This window comes from Haliotis asinina, chromosome 5, assembly GCF_037392515.1.
Source record: "Haliotis asinina isolate JCU_RB_2024 chromosome 5, JCU_Hal_asi_v2, whole genome shotgun sequence".
NCBI lineage: Eukaryota > Metazoa > Mollusca > Gastropoda > Lepetellida > Haliotidae > Haliotis > Haliotis asinina.
Genome location: NC_090284.1, coordinates 17,385,198 through 17,408,298, shown reverse-complemented (window position 1 = coordinate 17,408,298; position 23,101 = coordinate 17,385,198). Strand labels below are relative to the sequence as shown.

The 23,101-nt window shown below is 40.0% G+C and overlaps 1 protein-coding gene across 2 annotated transcripts in view; it reads right to left on the bottom strand.

Annotated features, from left to right (window-relative positions):
• The window catches only part of LOC137284194 (sodium/calcium exchanger 2-like), a 30,689-nt gene that overhangs the window by 5,535 nt on the left and 2,053 nt on the right, over nt 1–23,101 (bottom strand). Inside the window, exons 1-8 of one of the 2 annotated variants that reach the window (XM_067815917.1) lie at nt 20,916–20,954; nt 19,922–20,715; nt 8,712–8,764; nt 7,913–8,080; nt 5,353–5,537; nt 2,448–2,677; nt 1,197–1,429; nt 152–260 (exon numbers count right to left, since the gene is read on the bottom strand). In XM_067815917.1, coding sequence (XP_067672018.1) covers nt 152–260; nt 1,197–1,429; nt 2,448–2,677; nt 5,353–5,537; nt 7,913–8,080; nt 8,712–8,764; nt 19,922–20,609 — 1,666 coding nt within the window. In that variant the 5' untranslated portion in view covers nt 20,610–20,715; nt 20,916–20,954. Of the gene's footprint in view, nt 1–151; nt 261–1,196; nt 1,430–2,447; nt 2,678–5,352; nt 5,538–7,912; nt 8,081–8,711; nt 8,765–19,921; nt 20,716–20,915; nt 20,955–23,101 lie in introns of those variants that run through there. The other variant, XM_067815918.1, reaches the window with a different exon arrangement.

Here is a 23,101-nt window from a genome sequence, read left to right as displayed (position 1 = left end):
ACGATTCCCTGTCTACATATCTGCCATTAATGCAAGCGACACAATAGAAGGCGAGTCGAAACGTAAGACAGGATTTAAAACCACTAATTCCTTTTACAGTAAAAATTGATGTCATTAAATGTTCATGCATGGATCAGGTGAGAGAACTGACCATCGTCGTTCATAATGGTCACGACAGTCCTCTTCAATCGCCCGATCCTAGCGCCGTCAGGAACGACATCGGTCAGTTCGATTTCAAAATGTTCATCCTTCTCGAAGTCCTGAGAGAAATGAAGATTAACGATATAAATATGCTGCTCCCAATTTCTTAATGGACATTGCCTGTGTAATTTCTGTGTAATTTCATATGAAATATGAGAGAGAGAGAGAGAGAGAGAGAGAGAGAGAGCGAGAGAGAGAGGGGGGGGGGGGCGAAAGCATGAGTGGATGAAACATTTTATGACATATGAGAGAGAGAGGGGGCGCCCCTGTAAATGTAACGTCATGTAAACTTGTTTGGTGTAATTGTCTCACACGTGTGTTCCAAGGGCTGCAAGAGAGACTCTCTGTCGAACAAATTACTTCTAGACACATATTAGATGATCCTGCGCACTAAACGCATTTGTGACAAGAGAGGCGTTACAACGAATTGGGCGAGTACACTTGGCTGCTACAGGTAGCTTGACGATTATACACGTGCAATACATGCTAACCGTGACATGAAATCAACACCGCATATTCCTTCGAATGATAAGACTGCAATTTCAGGCATAAGATACTGATATTCCACGCTAAGCTTTAGTTAAGACGAAGACAAATAGATGATTGGGGCATTGACAAGCATTTTAGATAATCAACAATTTTGTTAAAAAAAACCAGGAAAATGTCATTTGCTTCGTGAAATGGAAAGATGGTCCTAAACATATTTGCTCAGTATATTGTGTTGATTCAATTCGTTGGGATTGTACCTGTTCCCAAACCGAGTGTGCATAACAATTCATGCGTGAAACGCACGGGGAAAATGGACTTCTCGATATTTATCAGACAACCTGTCTCCTTCTTGTTTCAAGTGGATGGTTCTGTGGGGCGTTCCCAAGTATGCAAATTGAGGTCATTTGTCAGGTCGTGGATAATCTTATATGTGTTTACCAGTACACTGACACAACAAAAGGCAACGAGGAGATTTTATGAGCGGGTCATCTAATACCTCTACCCACCTGATCATCAATGATCTCGACTTCGATGTACTTGGTTGTCTCCCCATGAAGAAACTCAATCTCTCCCTTGCCGCCGATGTAGTCTTTGCCGCTGATAGCTGTCATGTCCTTTGTCTTCCATCCAACAACCACCCTCCCGTCCGCTCCATTAGACCTCTCTACAGGGATCATAGCACGTCCCGCACTCTCCTTGAACACAAAGCTCGGCTTGGCGAATCCGAACATTCCAGGATCTGAAATAAAACCACGATTTTGTGAAAACAAATATGAAATAGTGCCTTGTGGGTTTAGGGCGTTGTTAGATACATATTATAAATGTTCCTGTTGTCTTAAGGCAAGAGACATCAAAAATTGGTTTCACATGTTCAAACCTTATGAGGACTCAAACATACAATCTGGTGGCGAGAAGTGAGTACACTCTATAACATCTAAGCTACCCCTCTCGCAAAACATATGCGACGCTATAGAACGCCCCCAACAGACTGTAAAATATACAAGACTATCAAACTGTTCTGACAGAGTTTCTAGATAAGCTTTTTGCAATCTGACATGGCTGGAATGTCTACATGTATTTTATATTGGGTGTTCAAATGGTCTGTTACCTATCCGAGTCAGTGAGTGAGTTTAGTTTTACACCGCACTCAGCAATATTCCAGCTATATGGCAGCGGCCTGTAAATAATCAAGCCTGAACCAGACAACCCAGTGATCAACAACATGAGCATCGATCTGCACAACTGGGGACCGATGACATGTGTCAGCAGCCCTGAGCACCCGATCCGTTAGTCGCTAAGTTTATCAACGTTACAAAACTACTAAGGAAAACATGACAAAATGAGATTTTAAATTATTTTTGCTAACTATACTAACAAACATATTTTCCTGTAACTGTAACATTTTTTTGCTCAGTTCCTTGATGGTTTTTTTCAGAAATATTGTTTACAGCATTTAATTTATACGACAGTATTGATGTACGTACATTAACATTGAGTTTTGCTACAACCGTTCATTGCAATGTCCTTTACGTATTTGTTTTTAACTGGTAAGTCCGTGTACAGTAGTGGATAGAAAGTCAAAGCGTTTCTGCATATGCATTTGTGCTTTGGGGACTCCAAAAACATACAAAGATCGATGCTCATACTGTTGATCACTGAATTGTCTGGGCGAGACTCGATACACACCGCTACCATATAGCATGAATATTGATTGGGCGTAAAATTAAACTCACACTCCCTCACGTGGCTGAACTCACCGTCGTCATTCAGGATGGTGATCTGTGTGACCGACCTCTTCCCAATCCGGGCCTGTTGGTCAGGCTCTGCCGTCAGTCTCACAAAGAACACCTCGTCCGGCTCCCACTCGTTGTCGTCAATAATCTCAATATCGATCTGTTTTGTGGTCACTCCTGGCTCAAAAACTATCGTCTCCTTGAACGGCTTGTAATCGGAATTGGCCTCCGCCGTTCCGTCAATCGTCTCAACCCTGCAAGGGTGGATAAGAGAATCAGCGACAGGCGAGGTGAGGTAGAGTGAGTGAATATTGCATAATGCCGCGTCGGCAGTACAACACTGTTGGAGGTATTCCCGAGAGTTAAGTCAAGAGTGAGGAAAATTAGTGAAGCAATGTTTTAAGCGACACGAACAATATTAGACAAAAAAGCACGTCGAAGGGATTGATCAATGACCATGAAGCTAAACGAGTTAATGAGTGTGGCTTAACGCTATTTTCACCAATACTCCGGCAATACTATAAATGGACTTCATTCAGATGTTTTTGGTGGGTTTTTTTTGTTTTGTTTGTTTTGTGGGTTTTTTTTGGTTTTTTTTTGTTTGTTTGTTTGTTTGTTTGATTTTTTTTTTTTTAATTTTTTTTTTAATTTTTTTTTTTTTTTTTTTTTTTTTTTGGGGGGGGGGTGTTTTTTGGGGGATTTTAAAAAATTTGTTTTTTGTTTTGTTTGTTTTGGGTTTTTTTTGTTGTTTGTTTTGGGGTTTTTTTTGTTTTTTGTTTTTTGTTTGTTTTTTTTTTTGTGTGTGTGTTTTGGTTTTTTTGCTTTGTTGTTGTTTTGCTGTTGTTGTTGTTTTTGTTTTTTGTTGTTGTTTTTTTTTAGGGGGGGGGGGTTGTTGCTTTGTTAAACTCCACACTCGTGGATATTGCAGCGATATTCCGTTGTTATGATTGTGTCTGGACACAGGCAAACTGTAGCGCAAATAAGGTACCTAATATATATTTAATTACACATTTCAAGCGACACTTGATATCAAATCTTTCTTCGCATCCGTTACCCCTGTTGGCTACCGCTCAACTGAGTGAAGGGACGGTTGAGATAAATCTAAATATACTTGTTGAATCACATGAATCACCATGTGGAATACTTGAGTTTCATCCCTTACTTCATTCACCCATGTCAGAGGTGTTGGGTTTTTCGTTTTTTGTTGTTATTTAGTAGCATAAAACTTATATCTGTTTGTACCTCTGTACCGGAAGCCGGCAGAGGTAAGGCGAAGATCGATTTGACATGCCATGGGTGGCGCTGAAAATGTGGAATGAAATATACTTTACGTGAGTAATTATTAAACATGAGGTTGGAAATGTCAGAGGACAAGCCTATGGGGCAGTGGGAGTCTACCTTTGATGGTGGCAATAGTTTAATTTGATATTAATATTCGGTTTTACGAATCGAAGCGAGGGAAGTATGTTGCCAAGTGCGTTTTCATGGGAAAACTGGTAATTTTTCTCTCTGTTGCGCAGCCCTATTTTGCGCTACAGTTTGCCTGTGGTTTGAATCACAAATGACCATTTTCCTATGAGAACGCACTTATCTTCTTATGTGCAGGAGAAGCAAGCAGAGGTTGGCAACGTACATCACTCGCTTTGGTTCGAAAAATACTTTTCATGTCCAAATAAAATATGGCCACCATCAAAGGTACACTTCCATTTCCTCATTTGGGTCTACTCTGATATTTTCAACCCCATATTTAATCATTATTCACGTGAAATATATCTTATTCAACATTTTAAGCGCCACTCGTGGTTTTCAGATCTTTTTTCGCCTCCTTTACCCCTACCAGCTTCCGGCTCAAACGTAGTAAAGGAGCAAGAATAAGCAGAAATTAAAAAGAAATGCCTAATTTTACCATGAATCTGCTGGGGTTTGTTTTTCTTGTTATTGCTATAGTTTTCGTACCATTTATTCTACATACAAAACATTCTGGCGCAGTGGGCTAATGAAGCAGGGGAGGTAACTCCAGAAGCATTCCATCATTCGCAACTACTCTTTCCGTGACCTGCGAGAACATTCGTAACTATTCGTGTCATTCCGGCAAGCCGGATGGCGTCTCGTACCCCTCTCGTGGCCATGTTTACGACTGGGTCCTGTCTAGGCGCAAATGGGCATGGAGATGAAAACAGTCTAGTACCATGATCAAGAAATGATAACTCTGAATTCCCAAACATGGCTTTTAGAATATCCCGTGGGCAAAACAGCAATGCGGTCGTTCCCTTTGCAGATATGTTTTACTGTTGAAAGTCTTCATCCTTTAGCTCAAAGTTTATGATTAAATTATGTTTGGTATAGTTTAGCGAAGTTTCAAAGTTCAACGGTTCCGCCATTCTCATGTTTGAAATGCGTTTTACTACGCGCGATTTGATTGGTTTGGCGTCTCGTACCCCTCTCGTGGCCTTGTTTACGCGCGATTTGATTGGTTTGCCACGATTCTTGGCAATAATGGCGTACGAGAGGGGTACCATTCGTAACTACACGTCTCTTTCCGTGACCTGCAAGAAGACTCGTACCCCTCTCGTACCCCATTATTGCCAAGAATCGTGGCAAACCAATCAAATCGCGCGTAAACAAGGCCACGAGAGGGGTACGAGACGCCATCCGGCTTGCCGTAATGACATTCCATATTAAAATGGTAAATAAAATATATTTCACGTGAGTAATTATCAATCATGGGGTTGGAAATCTGAGAACACAGCCCAGTGATGAAGTGGGTGTACGCCTTTGATGGTGGCGATATTTTATTTTGACATAAAAAATGTATTTCGAACCGAAGCGAGGGAAGTACGTTGAGAAACTGGTCAGTTTATTACTGCTGTGTAACCCTATTTGCGCTACAGTTTGCCTGTGGTTTAAAAGAAGCTTCTATTTAGCTCACCTGATCAAAACCTTGTTTTGAAGGTTGCCGTGTCTCATTAGGGCCAGTTTGGCCCGGCCATCTTTCTCCAAGACGGCGGTTGACGATGCCGCCCATTCCACTATCGCTGTTACTCCAGCCTCGACATCTTCGTAGAGGGAGACACTTGACCCCATGTCCTCGCCCGTCAGCAGCTTGGTCAAGATCTTCAGACACATGGAGAAATGATACTAGCGAGTGAGTAATGTTTTACGCCGCTTTGGGCAGTATATCAGTTACAATACGGTGCGTCAGCTTTTGTGGTAGAGAAGCACGGAGTATGTTATATGGGAATTATCTTAGTATCTAGGAAAGCATTCAGTTAAGCGAATTAAAAGAAAATCAAACGATTTATGCAAAACAGCATTATCTCTAAACAGTATTGTTTCATTTCCAAATCCATCGACATATGGCAGCAGTTTTACCATCGTAGATAGAACTTGAACTCTCTTAATTTTAAACATGTCATATCAACTTTAAAGGACTATGGTATCACTACGCCGTGCTGTTCTATTTCAAAACTTTATACTTGTTAACTCGCTAGAGGTACCTCTAACTGACAACGATGAATGCTGGATATTTACGTGAGTGATCAGCTGCTTGAATGTGAGTGCGAAATATGTGAAGGTTAAAATAGCCGACGAACTACAAATGCCTGAACTATGTGTTTAAAATGGAGCAATCATGCATAAAAAGTGATCAAATGGCAGTGAGTTTATCATATTCGATCTCCAAGTATATATGTCCAAGACTGTTGGAATCTCCATTTTGATCACCCACCCTTGGATGTCGTTTGTTTGTTTGGTGTTTAACGCCACACCAAGATATATTTCAGCTATATGAGAGTGGTCTTGACCATACAGTCCAATGATCAACATCATGAGTATCGATCTACGCGTTTTGGATACGATGCCATGTGTCAACCAAGTCCCCCTATGAGATACGTCATCACATTCCAAATACCATGAGGCATCGCGCCGGGGTTTTGTTTTTTTATCTTAGTCGATATGGCTACAACAAACTACTGCCATGCAATTTGTAGTCATTTTGAGTCCGTTATAACTGGAGTTCACGTACTTTTCGACATTGCATGGTTATCATCTTGTGTCAGCCAGACATCACTTTGATGTCAGTCGCGCATGCGTTAACAAACCCAATCAAGAATGCACGGTTGATGTGAAATTACTTTCATGCAGAGGCAGGACGACGGATGTAATTGTGAGATAAATAGTTGATGGTTCATCTAATAGATGACATGGTATAAGACATGCGTTAACTCACGTGCTCGGCCTTCAGTAAATGGTGAGCATGACATTTGTTAGTAACATGTTGCTGATGAAGAATGAGGTGTCACAAAAATAGGTTACTCATGAACACTGAGGAATGATGTTACATGAACAATGACATATTTCAGAAGTGGTTACCCATGAACAATGACATATTTCCGAAGTGGTTAATCATGAACAATGACATATTTTCGAAGTGGTTAATCAGGAACAATAACATATTTCCGAAGTGGTTACCCATGAACAATGACATGTTTTCGAAGTGGTTACTCATGAACAATGACATATTTTCGAAGTGGTTAATCAAGAACAATAACATATTTCCGAAGTGGTAAATCAGGAACAATGACATATTTTCGAAGTGGTTAATCAAGAACAATAACATATTTCCGAAGTGGTAAATCAGGAACAATGACATATTTCAGGGGTCGTTAACGACGTACGTTAGTAACGGTTTACTTATGAACAATGAGGATATTAATGTACAGGGGGATGTTCAAAACCTTCAGCAACAGACCATGTGTGCCAAACGCATCCCACCAGTTGCAGCGTTCTCGTGGACTGCCTGCCTTCGTCAGTTGTTAGATAAAGACTATTCATGTAAAATTTGACACAACTCTGTAGATTAGAGCTCACGTTTTACACAATGACGGTTCCCAAATTTCAAAATGGTGTAAACAGCAAGAGATGGATGTATATGGGATCAGTCTAAGGAACTTATCCTCAGTACTTTTCGTTACACTCCACCACTGAGTCTAGCAAAACCTTATGGGAGGTCGCGTCAGGTAACCTTTGAGATTGACCAATCAGAACACAGCTTACCAAATCGCGAAAGTGCACATTCGCACATCCCTTATGAAGTTTTATCTCGAAAAGGTTCGTACCCGAACGATTCTGAATGCTATTTAGCGTACGATCGCTTCCGGGTGATACACACGGCGTACGTACTGCCATGACAACGGTGAGTAAACAGTCGCTGAAAATGGTGTTTTTGACAATATTCAAGGATGTTAATTTGCGGAAATATTAGCTAATGGTAACCATGTCAACAGAAACCCCAAAGCGTATATACTGCAGGTCAAATAACTGTGTTATATGCTGATTTTTGTTTGTGGAGAGATCTGTGTCGGTGACCTGAATATTTTGAAAGTCCCACCGATCCCTAAATAGTAGCCGTTGTCTGATTGGTTAAATCTACTTAACCGTCTCACATTTGATTGGACCGTCATTGGTTGCTCAAATGACTGCTCCCTTACCTTGTCTTGTCGCTCATTGGTTGTAGGAACGAGACGGGGCCCGCCCGTGAGGTTCCTTATGGCGTTCATTCTGTACCACCCCTGACGATGAGACGTGTTCTTGGAGACATAGGCCGCAACAATACGCGCTTCATCCTCTTCTGTCAAGTTGGGCTGCTTGCCGATTTTCTGTCAAAATATATAAACTGTCTCGTTAATAATTCAAACTTACTTACATTTACACTGGATACGTATAACGTGTGCAGTGAATGAATGATGGTTCAAACATTATTATTCTTTCATCAGGGTCGAATGTTTTGTGGTAGGAAATCCCTTGAATCCAACAGCCCACCTTTGTGTATGTAAATTTCGTTGTTCTATCATCAGTTGACTACTTGAAGATGGACGAAAGTTTAACATTTCTCATCACGAAAGATTATGTCCATTATGTATCATTCCGTATGTTGAATCCGAATACCACTTTTGTATGGTTTGTACATTTTATGATACTCTGAGAAACTCCATTTCACCGGAACACTACAACACCTATCCATCATTTGATATGTTTATTCACTTACGAGATCTTAAGCTTACGGGAGCTTTGTGAAACGGGCCCCTTAACATAACTATGTACAAATAACCATTGTTTGCTTGTTTAATTTTTAGCCACATCCAAACGTGGGTTTAAACAATCTTTTGTCCAGTTGTTTCATTTTAAGTCATTTTAAAGTCCATGTACGTATATTTGATTAGACAGGTGTTTGCCGATAAATGCTTGGGGTGATTCACTCGAGCTGTCACAAAATGTCCATGCACCTACTTTAAGAACTTCCACCACAAAATCTTTGGATGCTTTTTCAGGATCCACGCCTCCTGAAATAAACATGTCATAAGTGGATGTAAAATTGACATAACTGACTAGAATGTACAAAACATGTTCGATAATCTGGGTATTATTTCTATAATGAATTTTCTTATATACTGTGGACCCACTTGATTCCAAAATTCGTTTAGGTGGTACCTCTGCCTCTCCTTTATGTGGCAGCTGTATCTTCATCTTAAGAGAGCTTTGTTTGTTTGTATGTTTGTTTGTTTGCAACGCCACACTCAGGAATACTCCAGCGGGATGAACTAGACAATCAGTTGATCGATATCGTGAGCATCGATCTACGCTATTTGGATACTGTGACATCAATCAACCAAGGGTCTGACCAGACACTTCTTTGAAAGGACATCTGTTAAAATGGGAGTGCGCGGGAAGCTACGGTTTTGAACGGGTCCTGCTGCTCAGTTCAGGAAGTGACGTCATCATTTCATTTCTTCCAGTCTCAGTCCCGTCTAGATTTTGAGTTAGAACTGGTCTTCAGCAAATCAGGTGGTCAGGTTTGTTCACCTGCGTTTGAATGTGATTGCATCCCAATTGCGTAGATTTATATATAGACGGGAATGAGTATTGCTGAGTGTGACGTGAACATGAAACACAAACCAAATTAATTTTACTGGACGGCAAGTTCGGAGAAAAATCCCTCAAATTTCTATCAGAGCAAATGTTTAACATTTTATCATTACGGGTCCTTCAAACAACTATGACATCTTCCATATTCACTTATGAAGTGATTTAGATCAGAGAATCGTCGTAAAATACATATCAACGTCACAATGAACATATCAAATGTGAAAGTAAGCATCCGTTGCCATCACTCACTGTGTCTCTTTAGGCTGTGGTGTTATTCTGACGATAAGTTCATGAATATATATTGGTTCTGACATGATAGAAGTATTCTAACTTTGCGGTTCATGAATATCTCGGCTGCTTTCCAGGCATTACTGTTCAAGGATGCCAATTCTAACATTACAGTTCTTGAATATCTATGCTGATTTTTCTGGCATTACAGTTCATGGATTTCTAGGCTGTCAGTTTTAACAATACACTTCGTGGGCATCATGGCTGTTAGTTCTGATATTACAGTTCATGAATATCTAGGCTGTTAATTCTGACATTACATTTCATGAATATCTAGGATGCTAATTCAGACATTAATGTTAATAGATATCAAAAATATCTTCGATGCTGATTCTGACAATATAGTTCATGAATATCTAGGCTGTTAATTCTGACATTACAGTTCATGATTATCACACATGCTAATTTTATTATCACAGTTCATGACCATCAACTAAGACATGACAGGCCATGACCATCAACTACGTTTACTACAGTTTATGAACATCAACTAACACGTGACAGTTCATGAACATCAACTAACACGTGACAGTTCAAGAACATCAACTAACACGTGACAGTTCAAGAACATCAACTAACACGTGACAGTTCATGAACATCAACTAACACGTAACAGTTCATGAACATCAACTAACACGTGACAGTTCATGAACATCAACTAACACGTGACCACAACTACCCTAGACATGACACAACACCTACATCGCATGCTACTACTGTGGGGTGTCTAACAATCCAGATTTTCTATATGGTAAAGGCCACAACAAAATTCATTATTTGATTGTTGATTTTTTTTCCATTGAATAATTAGTTGCGGTTTCAGAAGAAAATTTGTCCTTTTAGTTCATATACATAATTTGAAGAATTAAAATTGCGTATCATCGATGGTTATATCCTTTCATCTCCGTGTACAAGCTAAATACATGTTGACAATAAGTAACAGGTTGTTTATATAACCAATGAATGAGTGCCATAGCGATCAAAACATCATAAACTGATGTATTTGTACATTAATGTGGCATGCAGTGACAACTTCTGAAAACTAAATAATTGATTTGTTGTGGCCTTTGAGTAATATTTAACTTAATTGGATTTTTTTTTTTCCTTTTGTGAAAAAAACGTGGTGGCATTGTAACGCAGTGCGTGAACCAGTGCTGCCTGTGCCCAGTGTAACTGTCCTCTCCAGTCTGCCTGACAGAACACGGTTGGGCCCATCTGCACAAAGCGGCTTTAGGGCTAAGGTTGCCATAACCCTACACGTGAACGTATCTTTAAAGGGACAAAGTCTGATTGGCGTGATACATTACACAATACCCTCTGAACTTGACCCGAGTTAGGACCTTGTTGAAATTACGTCACCACGATCATTAAGATACTCTTGTGTAGATAGTTATTTGTTTTTGTGGGTTTTTTTCATAAACAAGGCAGCTTCCCCTTTGTGCCAACACGAAAACAGGCTTCCATTACAACGCTGTTTTCATCGTCACTTTTATCTCACGTAGCTACAAGTGTAGGTATACGTTGCAGCAATAACACTGATTGTGTGATGATTGCACAAGGAGTCATTTGTAACATATTTAGGTCACGTGATACAGCGTATGCCGCTCATTCGTTCGATGACGCCCTTTAACGTGAATTATAAAGTCAGGTGGCACAGATTGGGTTGAACTGTATTTGAGCACAAGGTAAAACTATGTGTTTCTTACGTATGTTCTGCTATAGTTATCCATGTGATGCAGTCGTGTAACTACTTGTGCCTGATCCGTGGCCTGGTGGAGTGAGTGAGTTAGTGAGTGAGTGAGTGAGTGAATGAGTCTGTGTCGGGAAACACTCACCTCCTGGTAACTCTTGACACATCTGAACTATTGTGAGAACATATGGTAAACAGTCAAAAAAAAGTCTACTAGACTTTGCACATTGTAACAGTCACGCAACAATCACTGAATGGATCAGACAGAGTAACAATGCGCAGAATCAAGGGTACTATCGGCCAGAACTGACAGTATAAGAAATACAGAATACGGACACTAGGAGCATATTGTCAGATGGACTCAGAACAGACAGTACAGCAATTACAACATGCAGACATTAGGGGGCTATTGGTCAGAACAGACAGTATAAGAATTATAACATGCATACACTAGGTTGCTATTGGTCGGAACAGATAGCATAACATGCAGGTACTATGGGACTACTGGTCAGAACAGACAGTATTACACTTATACAGACACTATGGGACTAACGGTCAGAACAGATAGCATAACATCTAGACACTAAGGGACTATTGGTCAGAATATAGTCGGTATAACAATTATACCAAGCAGACACTGGGACGGTACTGGTCAGAACAGACAGCATAACATGCAGACACTATAGGACTGTTGGTCAGGACAGACACCATAACATGCAGGCACTATGGGACTACTGGTCAGAACAGACAGTATTACACTTATACAGACACTATGGGACTGTCGGTCAGAACAGATAGCATAACATCTAGACACTAAGGGACTATTGGTCAGAATATAGTCGGTATAACAATTATACCAAGCAGACACTGGGACGGTACTGGTCAGAACAGACAGCATAACATGCAGACACTATGGGACTATTGGTCAGAACAGACACCATAACATGCAGGCACTATGGGACTACTGGTCAGAACAGACAGTATTACACTTATACAGACACTATGGGACTGTCGGTCAGAACAGATAGCATAACATCTAGACACTAAGGGACTATTAGTCAGAATATAGTCGGTATAACAATTATAACGCGCAGCCACTAGGACGCTATTGGTCAGAACAGACAGCATTACATGCAGACACTATAGGACTGTTGGTCAGGACAGACAGTATAACATGCAGACACTATGGGAATGTTGGTCAGATCAAAAAGTATAACAATTAAAACATGCAGACACTTGGGCACTCTTGGTCTGAATAAGCAGGTTAACAATTATAACATGCAGACACTTGAGACCTATCGGTCAGAACAGACAGTATAACATTTATAACATACAGACATTATGTGACTTTCGGTCAGAACAGACAGCATAACAATTATAACATGCAAACACGAGGGGACTATTGGTCAGAAGAAAAAGTATGTAGTTATAGCAAGGTTGTTGGTTTTCTTGGTATAGTTCATCAAAATCTGTTGTGTATTTGAATAACTGCTGTGTGTATTTGCAGTAAACTGCTAGGTGTACTCGAAAGCTGGGTATTCGAATGTTCGAATGTGCAAAGGTTCAACAACATGTTTCAAACATCTTAGTGTAAAACCAATTAATTAGTATGGCCTCCACTGGAAACGAACTGCGTTAATTATGAAACGTTATTATGAAACTCGAAATGCATTCAACAAATTCATCGGCATACATGTTCATAATACCAAATATATATACCGATGAGAGAATACTAAGAAACGTCAATGCGGAATAACGGTTTGTACTCAATGAACGGACATCAAAATTAATAATTAAATGTTTATGCAATAAATATTCCAGCGGCATTTCACCTAGTGGCATATTGAGTTGGGACGTGTCATAGTACTCTCCATCAGCATATATACATTAGTATACATGGTGTACATAGATCACAACTGTAAACACTGTCGACACAGAAGTGATTCACTCTCAGAAGGTCTGTTAAATCTATTACTGTCGATAAAGTTAGAAAGGAGGGATCATCTTCGATTGTCCAGGGTATTATATCTACATTGCTTTACGTCACTTCCCTGAGCCAAACAAACAGACTTTAGGAAGTAAAGTCAGGATTTCAATCTTTCAAACTTTAATTTAGCACATAATTTCTCCTGCATTTGGATTGGACGGCAATTTCCGGGTCCGACTCAATGCAAGGCTCTACAGCTGAATGACACTAGAGTATATATATTATTATATACTGACGGATAAAAGAAAGTATACATCCATGTTTAAGGGTGGCTTGAAATTAACCAGACAAAAAAACGTCGTTGATATCGTTGACGTCGTATTTCGTACCGTTTCGGACACTGGTAAGGTTTTGATGACGTCCCAGTCGAGCACACCGCTGTCGACAGGATTTTTTTTTAAAATGACAGTTTAGCATTTTCCCGTAATTTCTATGGATTTGTGGACCTGTTAAAAAATTTTAGGGTAGACAGGCCAAGAGAAATATTAATTTCTCAAGAGTATACTTTCTTTTGCCCGTCAGTTAAGAATCGTCATATAATACCCCGGAGAAGGGAGGATGATCAGGATTAGAAGGGTTATGGTCAGGGTGGAATACAAATAGCGAGTTACCTCCGGCGCCAAATCCTTTCAAAGAAAACATACACACGTATCACAGGCTAATTATCAATGATCCAGTTGTTCATAATCAACACCACTCACAGAAGAATGAAGATTTTTATGGATATCAACTTCTTTATGAGAGAACACAACGTTTCGGAGTTAATGCTTACTCCTTCATCACTCCGAAACGTTGTGTTCTCTCATAAAGAAGTTGATATCCATAAAAATCTTCATTCTTATGTATTTTCACTTCTAAATGACATTCAAAGACTTGACCACTCACAGAGTCTTACTGTGCGCTATATCTTTATGAGATATTGATCTATGTGAAAATATTGAGTTACAACACACACAAAAAACCATGATATGAATACAAACAATGTAGCAATAGTGACTAATCGATTGATTAGATCAGTGGGTCAATACATGTTTGTATGATGTCTGTCTCATTGTATATTACCTAGCCAAAAACACCCCACGCATGCGTCATTGGAGTAAAAATACATATATGTTTTCCACAGGTAATTGCATAACTGGGGCTTTGTATAAGCGGCATGTATTGTATAGCAGAGGGTTTATTATTTTATAGCAGAGGGTTTATCGGTTTCCAATAATACGACAATGTCGTGTGTGAAAGGACTGAGGCTATAAAGCCACGCCGTAGTGTATCTAACTGTTCTTTATAGTTTGATTGGATTGGCTGCCTCGACGCTGTCAGCCAATCAAAGTGCGGCTACTTGTGACGCAATGATTATACACCTTTACTGTCCTTCGGGGGCGGCAACGGGGTATTTATTCAGGCTCATATCCAGATAATGAAATCAAACAGTTTGTCACCATGGTTCAAAACACGGTTACAATGTATGCCTTGTATGTTCACAACGAATCGGTGTACGGTTTTTTATACGTGCTTTAAAGTGTTTACACTCCGTCTTGTGAACCTGCTCGTCTCGCTCAGGGTCCATCGGTTTATTCCGCGATGTACACAATTAGCACGCACTATGTTGATCCGAATGAAACATGTACTGAGATCTGTCACTGAATCCGGTATATTTGCCAACGCCAGCGTTGAACAATACGTCTCCGACAATGGTTTAAAACAGCAATAGATGACTGTTTCGGATGAGTTTCTACATCATAGTTCTTAAACTGCTTCATTTGTATTCTAGAAGTTGGTGAGTAAATGATCAAATGTATAAGACTGCATCAAAAATATTAAACGTTTCTCTGGTATATTTTTTTTTCAAAACTGGGCGGTACGAGTGTTTTTTTTTAAATTTTGATAGAAGAAAAAGTGACGTAGGAGGAAAACATTTTTATTTTGTTTCTGGAAAATGCAGCATGGGAAGTTAAGCACGTGTTTTGAGTTGTGGCTTCAGTCACACTCATTCACCCGGACACCAGTTCTTATATTGGACAAATGGATGATCGGGAGTCAAGTCAAAATTATTATTATATTTTTAAATGGCAATACTAATTGTTAAGTGCACAAATAAAAGCGACGAGTCAATGCCCGAGAAACATTTCACTGTTTGTATTTACTCGTACCTAAGTTTGTTGACATGGGCTCATTGCACATGGCGACGTTTGGATGTACATTCACAGGCGGTTATCCATGATGATAAACGTTTTGCTTGAAAAAAACTGTAACTATGACTTTATACCACGTTATTACAGCTCCACCCGGAGGGTCTCCCTGGTCAGATACAGTATCGCCCTCAAGAAGAACCCGTGAAGATACGGGTTGAATTGGTCACCCGCAACCCATGCTTGTCGTAAGAGGCGACTAACGGGACGGGTTGTAAGGCTCGGTTGACACGCATCTTATCCCAGTTGCGTAGATCGATGTTCGTAATGTCAATCACTAGATTGTTTGACTCGGACTTGATTATTTACAGACCGCTGCCATATAGCAGGAATATTGCTGAACTAACCAAACTACAGTAAGAGCTAACTGGGCATCATAAATTATGATTTAAAATACCATCGGTACGTCCTTCTTTAGTAGCAACACGAATACGGTTTACCTAATATCCTATACGCATGGGTTGAACATTGCTTGACATACTGATTAATACGAATGTGTAGAAAGTAAATGCTGCTAGTTATTAATCTATAATTTAAAAGTATTTTGACATTTCAGTCTACCTATGTTATTCTTCATAATGACTGACGACAGCTGTCGTCATGGCAACGTCCTTATGCAGGTTGAGCGGTTACCTGTTAATTGGAAACGTCAGGTAAATAATTTACATACGCCAGACCGAGAGCAGTATTAGTGTATTGCAATACAGACAGCTTGAGTAGGACGAGGGACATGTGTTTGTGTGGCCCATGTTGGGATGAGCGTCTTGTTTAGAGGACATCGATATAGCGTACCTTGATATATCTTTCACTAACGTTAGTATAGAGAGCATCAATATAAATTACTCTAACAGCAATGTAGAGGACCTTGATATATCTCTCACTAACATCAATATAGAGGACCTTGATATATCTTCCTCTAGCATCAATATAGAGGACATTGATATATCTCTTACCAACATCAATATAGAGGACACTGATATATCTCTCACTAACATCAATATACAGGACATTGATATATCGTTCACTAACATCAATATAGAGGACCTCGATATATCTCTCACTAACATCAATATAGAGGACCTCGATATATCTCTCACTAACATCAATACAGAGGACATTGATATATCTCTCACTAACATCAATATTGAGTACCTTGATATATCTCTCACTAACATCAATATAGAGGACCTTGATATATCTCTCACTAACATCAATATAGAGGACCTTGACATATCTCTCACTAACATCAATATAGAGGACATTGATATATCTCTCAGTAATATCAATATAGAAGACCTTTATATATCGTTCACTAACATCAAGATAGAGGACCTTGATAGATCGTTCGTTCACTAACATCTATGGAGGACCTCAATGTTTCTCTCACTAACATCAATATAGAGGATATTGATATATCGTTCACTAACATCAATAAAGAGAACATTGATATATCTCTCACTAACATCAATATAGAGGGCCTTGACATATCTCTCATGAACATCAATATAGAAGACCTTGATATATCTCTCACGAACATCAATATAGAGGGCCTTGATATATCTCTCACGAACATCAATATAGAGGACCTTGACATATCTCTCACTAACATCAATATAGAGGACCTTGACATATCTCTTACCAACATCAATATAGAGGACACTGATATATCTCTCACGAACATCAATATAGAGGACATTGATATATCGTTCACTAACATCAATATAGAGGACCTCGATATATCTCTCACTAACATCAATATAGAGGACCTCGATATATCTCTCACTTACATCAATACAGAGGACCTTGATATATCTCTCACTAACATCAATATAGAGGACCTTGATATATCTCTCACTAACATCAATATAGAGGACCTTGACATATCTCTCACTAACATCAATATAGAGGACATTGATATATCTCTCAGTAATATCAATATAGAGGACCTTTATATATCGTTCACTAACATCAAGATAGAGGACCTTGATAGATCGTTCGTTCACTAACATCTATGGAGGACCTCAATGTATCTCTCACTAACATCAATATAGAGGATATTGATATATCGTTCACTAACATCAATAAAGAGAACATTGATATATCTCTCACTAACATCAATATAGAGGGCCTTGATATATCTCTCACGAACATCAATATAGAGGACCTTGACATATCTCTCACTAACATCAATATAGAGGACATTGATATATCGTTCACTAACATCAATATAGAGGACCTTGATAGATCGTTCGTTCACTAACATCTATGGAGGACCTCAATGTATCTCTCACTAACATCAATATAGAGGATATTGATATATCGTTCACTAACATCAATATAGAGAACCTTGATATATCTCTCACGAACATCAATATAGAGGACCTTTATATATCGTTCACTAACATCAATATAGAGGACCTTGATGGATCGTTCGTTCACTAACATCTATGGAGGACCTCAATGTATCTCTCACTAACATCAATATAGAGGACCTTGACATATCTCTTACCAACATCAATATAGAGGACACTGATATATCTCTCACTAACATCAATATAGAGGACCGTCATATATCGTTCACTAACATCAATATAGGGGACCTTGATATATAGAGGACCGTTCGTTCACTAACATCTATGGAGGACCTCAATGTATCTCTCACTAACATCAATATAGAGGATATTGATGTATCTCTCACTAACATCAATATAGAGGACCTCGATATATATCTCGCTAAGATCAGTTTTGAGGACCTCGCTATAGGACTTTGCTATATTTTTCTCTAATATCAATATGGAGGCTCACACCAACACAGAGACTGCTAGACGGGCAATACCACGTTGCTATCTCCCATAAGTACATTCAGTGTGTAGAACGTCGGGGAAGTGCACTCTTGGGTGTACCGTGAGTAAATATTTCCATGCTGGCGTCACACACTGACTGGAGAAATCAATGGCGGCCTATATTGTAAAGAAGCCGCTAATGAAGTCGGAGATACCTGTATTATTCATTAGATGATTGTCCTACCTTTACAGGCAATGGTACCTGTTGTGATTGCAAATATATACAACAGGACTTTGCCATTTCTCATACATTGGTCTAGCAATAACAGTGTGTGAGATTAACATTTACAATAGGCTCGTTAGGTTTCACAACACGGAGTAGTATTTCAAGGATTTATGTTATAGAAATAAGTCTATGAAACATTCTAATTGTCACGACCTAACGCTATTTTTGTTTGTTTCCTTGTTTGTTGGTTTGTTTACTGTATAACACATCAGTTATCAGTATTCCAGTGGTAGCGATCTACAACCGACTATCCAATGTCATGGTGTGATGTTACTGGAGATTTGTTTCAGACTGCGATGTTCTGCATCCCAAGCTCAGTCGTTGTGTAAAAAAAAGGTAGGAAAAACTAGTTCGTGAGACTCAGTTCTACTACAGTGGGAATCATCTAAATCGGCATCCGTTGACGTGCCGGTTTAGAGAACCTTTACCTTTTCTACCTGAGAGCCATCTTCCGTGTGCCGTAAAATGCGACTGAACAAGGTGGTGATACAATGATAGTCATCATATTCTTTATTCAACAATAACCAGGTTCTGCCGGGAACAAATTTTGAGAGCTTCCAAGGTACATGTATATGACAAATAGATGCTCTAACCATGAACGATATGAACTTTGATGACGTTGCACTATTTTTGGTGGAGTTGACCCCCAGCCAGGAATTCAATAACCAACTAGAACGTTTATCTAAGAAGCAAAACTGATGTAATAGATCATTATGCAGAATTATATAGAGAGAAAAGGTGTACTTCAATCACAATGTGGTTGAGGTCAGACAAGACTGCAAAGACAGATGATGATGACGTGGTGTTGGTTTTTGAGACGAGGCAAGCATAATGCCATTGCTACCTCCAACCCACCCTTCCTGCATGTTATATACCATGTCATGTACATTGCGGAATGTGGAATTGGGCGCCAAATGACAGAGGATCATAATTACTGGATTTGACGTGTCTCCACTTCACCAAGTGGCAACAGAACCAGTGTCGTTCTGCTTTATCCACCCCACTACTCTACAGACAATGCTCTCAGCGAAGGATGACTTATACGAAACGCGTGAGGGTCACCTCACACTTAAATTATATGGAAACCAAGGTTACAGCTTTTTTTCAAGCCACTAAACATACTGTATGTGCTTCGCCTAATTCATTGATATGACATGCTTTAGGTTTCTGTGGTTTACCTTGCTCTCGGTGACATATACGAAGAATAGGAATAGAACTTTTAAACATTCATGAGTTGAACAATATATATGGTATACCGCGGAAATGAATAATTAATAACACTGCAAGATGTTCGAGAATAGAATATTCAGTGACAGAGTATGATATCGTGAGATAATTGGGCAGAACTCACCAATTCCAAGCGGCGCTTCTTCGTCTTTGCCGGGCTTACCGCAGTAGTCTTTGTCGGCGATGTATGCGACGACCACGAGGATGGGGAAGAACAACAGGGTGACAATGGCCTCCCATAGGTCAACGTAATCGGGGGTTATTCCTATGAGGATGACCAACAACCATAGATATGCAAAGAGACTGAAAATGCTAGTTACTGCAAACACTTTAACGTTCTTGATCAACCTTTTCTCGGCTGCTGGAACAGCTACGATACACATGGCAGTGATAACCAATAGATTGAATGCTGCGGATCCAACGATGGTACTGGGTCCAAGATCCTTAGCTCTGAAGCCATTGAAGCTGACTTCAATAACGGATAGTAAGATTTCTGGGGCACTTGATCCAAGAGCCATCAGCGTCAAATTGGCCACAGTGTCATTCCATACTTTAACCTCGACATCAATATACCCAGTTGATGAGGTTGAAGAATGGATCCGAATAGGTCTAGTCCTACTGGTGATAGTTTCTATAGAACGCATGAATATGTCCGCAACTATAGACACTGCCATGAAGCTCCATAGGAGACCGATGAAATAAATGGTGGCACGTGCAGCTATAGGCCATGTGTACTCACTGACGAAGGGCATCAGCAGCCCTATATCCGAGCAGTGATAGTCCTTCACGTTACATGTGGTTGTGTTCGGCATGGTGGAGGAGTTGTGTCGTCTGCTACCTCCTCAAGAATCTGTCGTCTACTACTTTCACAAATAACTGTCGTCTGCTTCTTTCAAATGACGTCTGCTTGGTGTTCATCTGGAACAAACAAACACAACAGGCATACACAAGGACATTCGACTTGTTTTCTTCATTTATGAGTGAGTTACATTTTTTTCGGCACTTTTAGCAACATTCAACAATATCACGAAGGGGGACACGAGAAAGTCTTCATTTGTGATCTCTGATCAAGGAAAGATGGCGTAAATCGCCTGTCTTCAACAAAATAGTGTTCCAACCTGATCCTACTATTCCCAAAGCTTCGGGTACGCAGAAATACGAGAATTTATTAATGCAGCTGTATAAAGGATTTTGCAATGCATGTAACACGAAGTATCATCACGCACCTGCGGCAGACTTACTTATACTTGCAATGTGAGACTATTCACTTGCACTGACAGGTGGGCCTACAAATACCTAAATTCATGACCTGTTTTTGTAACTGTTGCTTGACAAACAATGGTACAAGCTACAAGCTAATTAGTCATACAAAACACACTCAGCAATTATCAAATGAAAATAATCCTGCATGTACCACAAAAGCAAGTGGTTGATGTTATGAGTATCAACCCAAGAGGTTCTGGGTACGAAGACGTGTAATCTCAGTTTAATGTGGGCATAATCTAACCGACGTTATGCACGGGAATATGGTTTTTAGAAGCATGACTATATGATTAAAGACCAATCAATGTAGGTGCATTCTTCATTAACCCTAGCCGATGACTTCTACACACTGTATATCCAGCTGCCGTGAGTTCCGTCAGGTTGTGAGTGAGTGAGTTTAGTGTTACGCAGCTGGGGCTGGTCTGTAAATAATCGAGTCTGGACACCCCAGTGATCAACATCATGAGCAATGGCTATACGCAGTTAGGATGTCTGACCACCCGACCCGTTAGTCGTCTCTTACGATGAACATGGATTGCTGAGATAAGAAACATGAGTGCGGTGGGGTGGCCTAGTGGTCAAAGCGTTCGCGCGTTGCGCTGAATACCCGAGTTCGATTTCCCACGTGGGTACAATCTGAGAAGCTCACTCACTCACTCACTCACTCACTCACTCACTCACTCACCCACCCACTCACGCACTCACCCACCCTCAGAAGACATCGTACAATCCGATTTATGAGTCTAAAGACTGTAACCAGTTCATTATCGTTCAGTCAGAAATACATCTAAGGCAGGCACAAAATCCAGTAGACGTCGTCTTTTCCGACAGACCGCTCATACAGATTAGACACTGATGTGTGACAGACACACACACAAAAGAGGTCACCTGTACACGTGCAGATCAGCGTTAAGGCTTATGACGCACCTGCCATTCAAAAGTATCCAAAGTTAAGTCATTCAACCATGTTGTTCAGAAACACGGCCATATGACCTTGACCCAACACTGACGGCTTAACCAACGACCCGGCAACAAGACGGGGTGAGAGGGAACGCCATTAGCGGTGAATATTGTTACAAGATTTATTTCTTCAACGCCCGACCTGCACTGTGGCAATGACTGTGGGGGCGATCACCGGCAAATAAACACAGCTTATGACGACAGGGTGACAATGAATCCGTGTAAATGAATTCAGAGCACTGTGTCACTGCACCTAACAACGGTGCGCGTTAAACAACAATGTTAAACAACCATTTACCGCTGTGTAGATCCTGGCCTGAGAGAAAGAAAGCTCGATTATCCAGCGTAACTGGACGTCTAGCCAAATGGATATTTGAGTGAGTGAGTTGGGATTTACACCGCTTTTAGCAACGTTCTATAAATCATTTTGTAATGTGTTACAGTACAGTTCAACAACCTGGGCTGAGATGAATATTTGCATCTCAATCCCTCATTACAAACAGGGGCAGTGTGGTAGCCCTGTGGGTAAGAGTTCACGTGATGAGGACTCGGGTTCGATTCTCTGCATGGGTATAATATTTGAAGCCCAGTTCTGGTGTCACCTGCCATGGTGTTACAAGAAAAGTACTAAAAAAGTGGAGTGAAACCATACTTTAATATTCTTCCTCTCTGTTGGGATTAGTGTTCACTCTGTCAACCAATAGTGTACTCAATAATTTTTAATTTAGATGCATTGTTGTGACACCACTAAAACTTCTTATCAGCGCCGCTGTGACGTCATGGTTCTATTTATATATGTTTCTTCTTATTATTATTATTTATGTTTTTTATTTATTTATTTGTTTGTTTATTATGTTTTTTGCATCGCTACTGTTTGTTCCCGTTGGCCCGCTAGCACACATTACTGTATTGACTTTTTCACACATCCCAGCCCTAACCCTCACCTACCCGTAAATCAGATATCGCGGTCGACAGCACGTTACTGTCGCAACATTATGTACGTAGTCGCCAATTTGTTTGCACTTAACCCGATCGTCTTGCAACATGATATAGAAAGCTGCGGTTCGAAAATTATTCATGA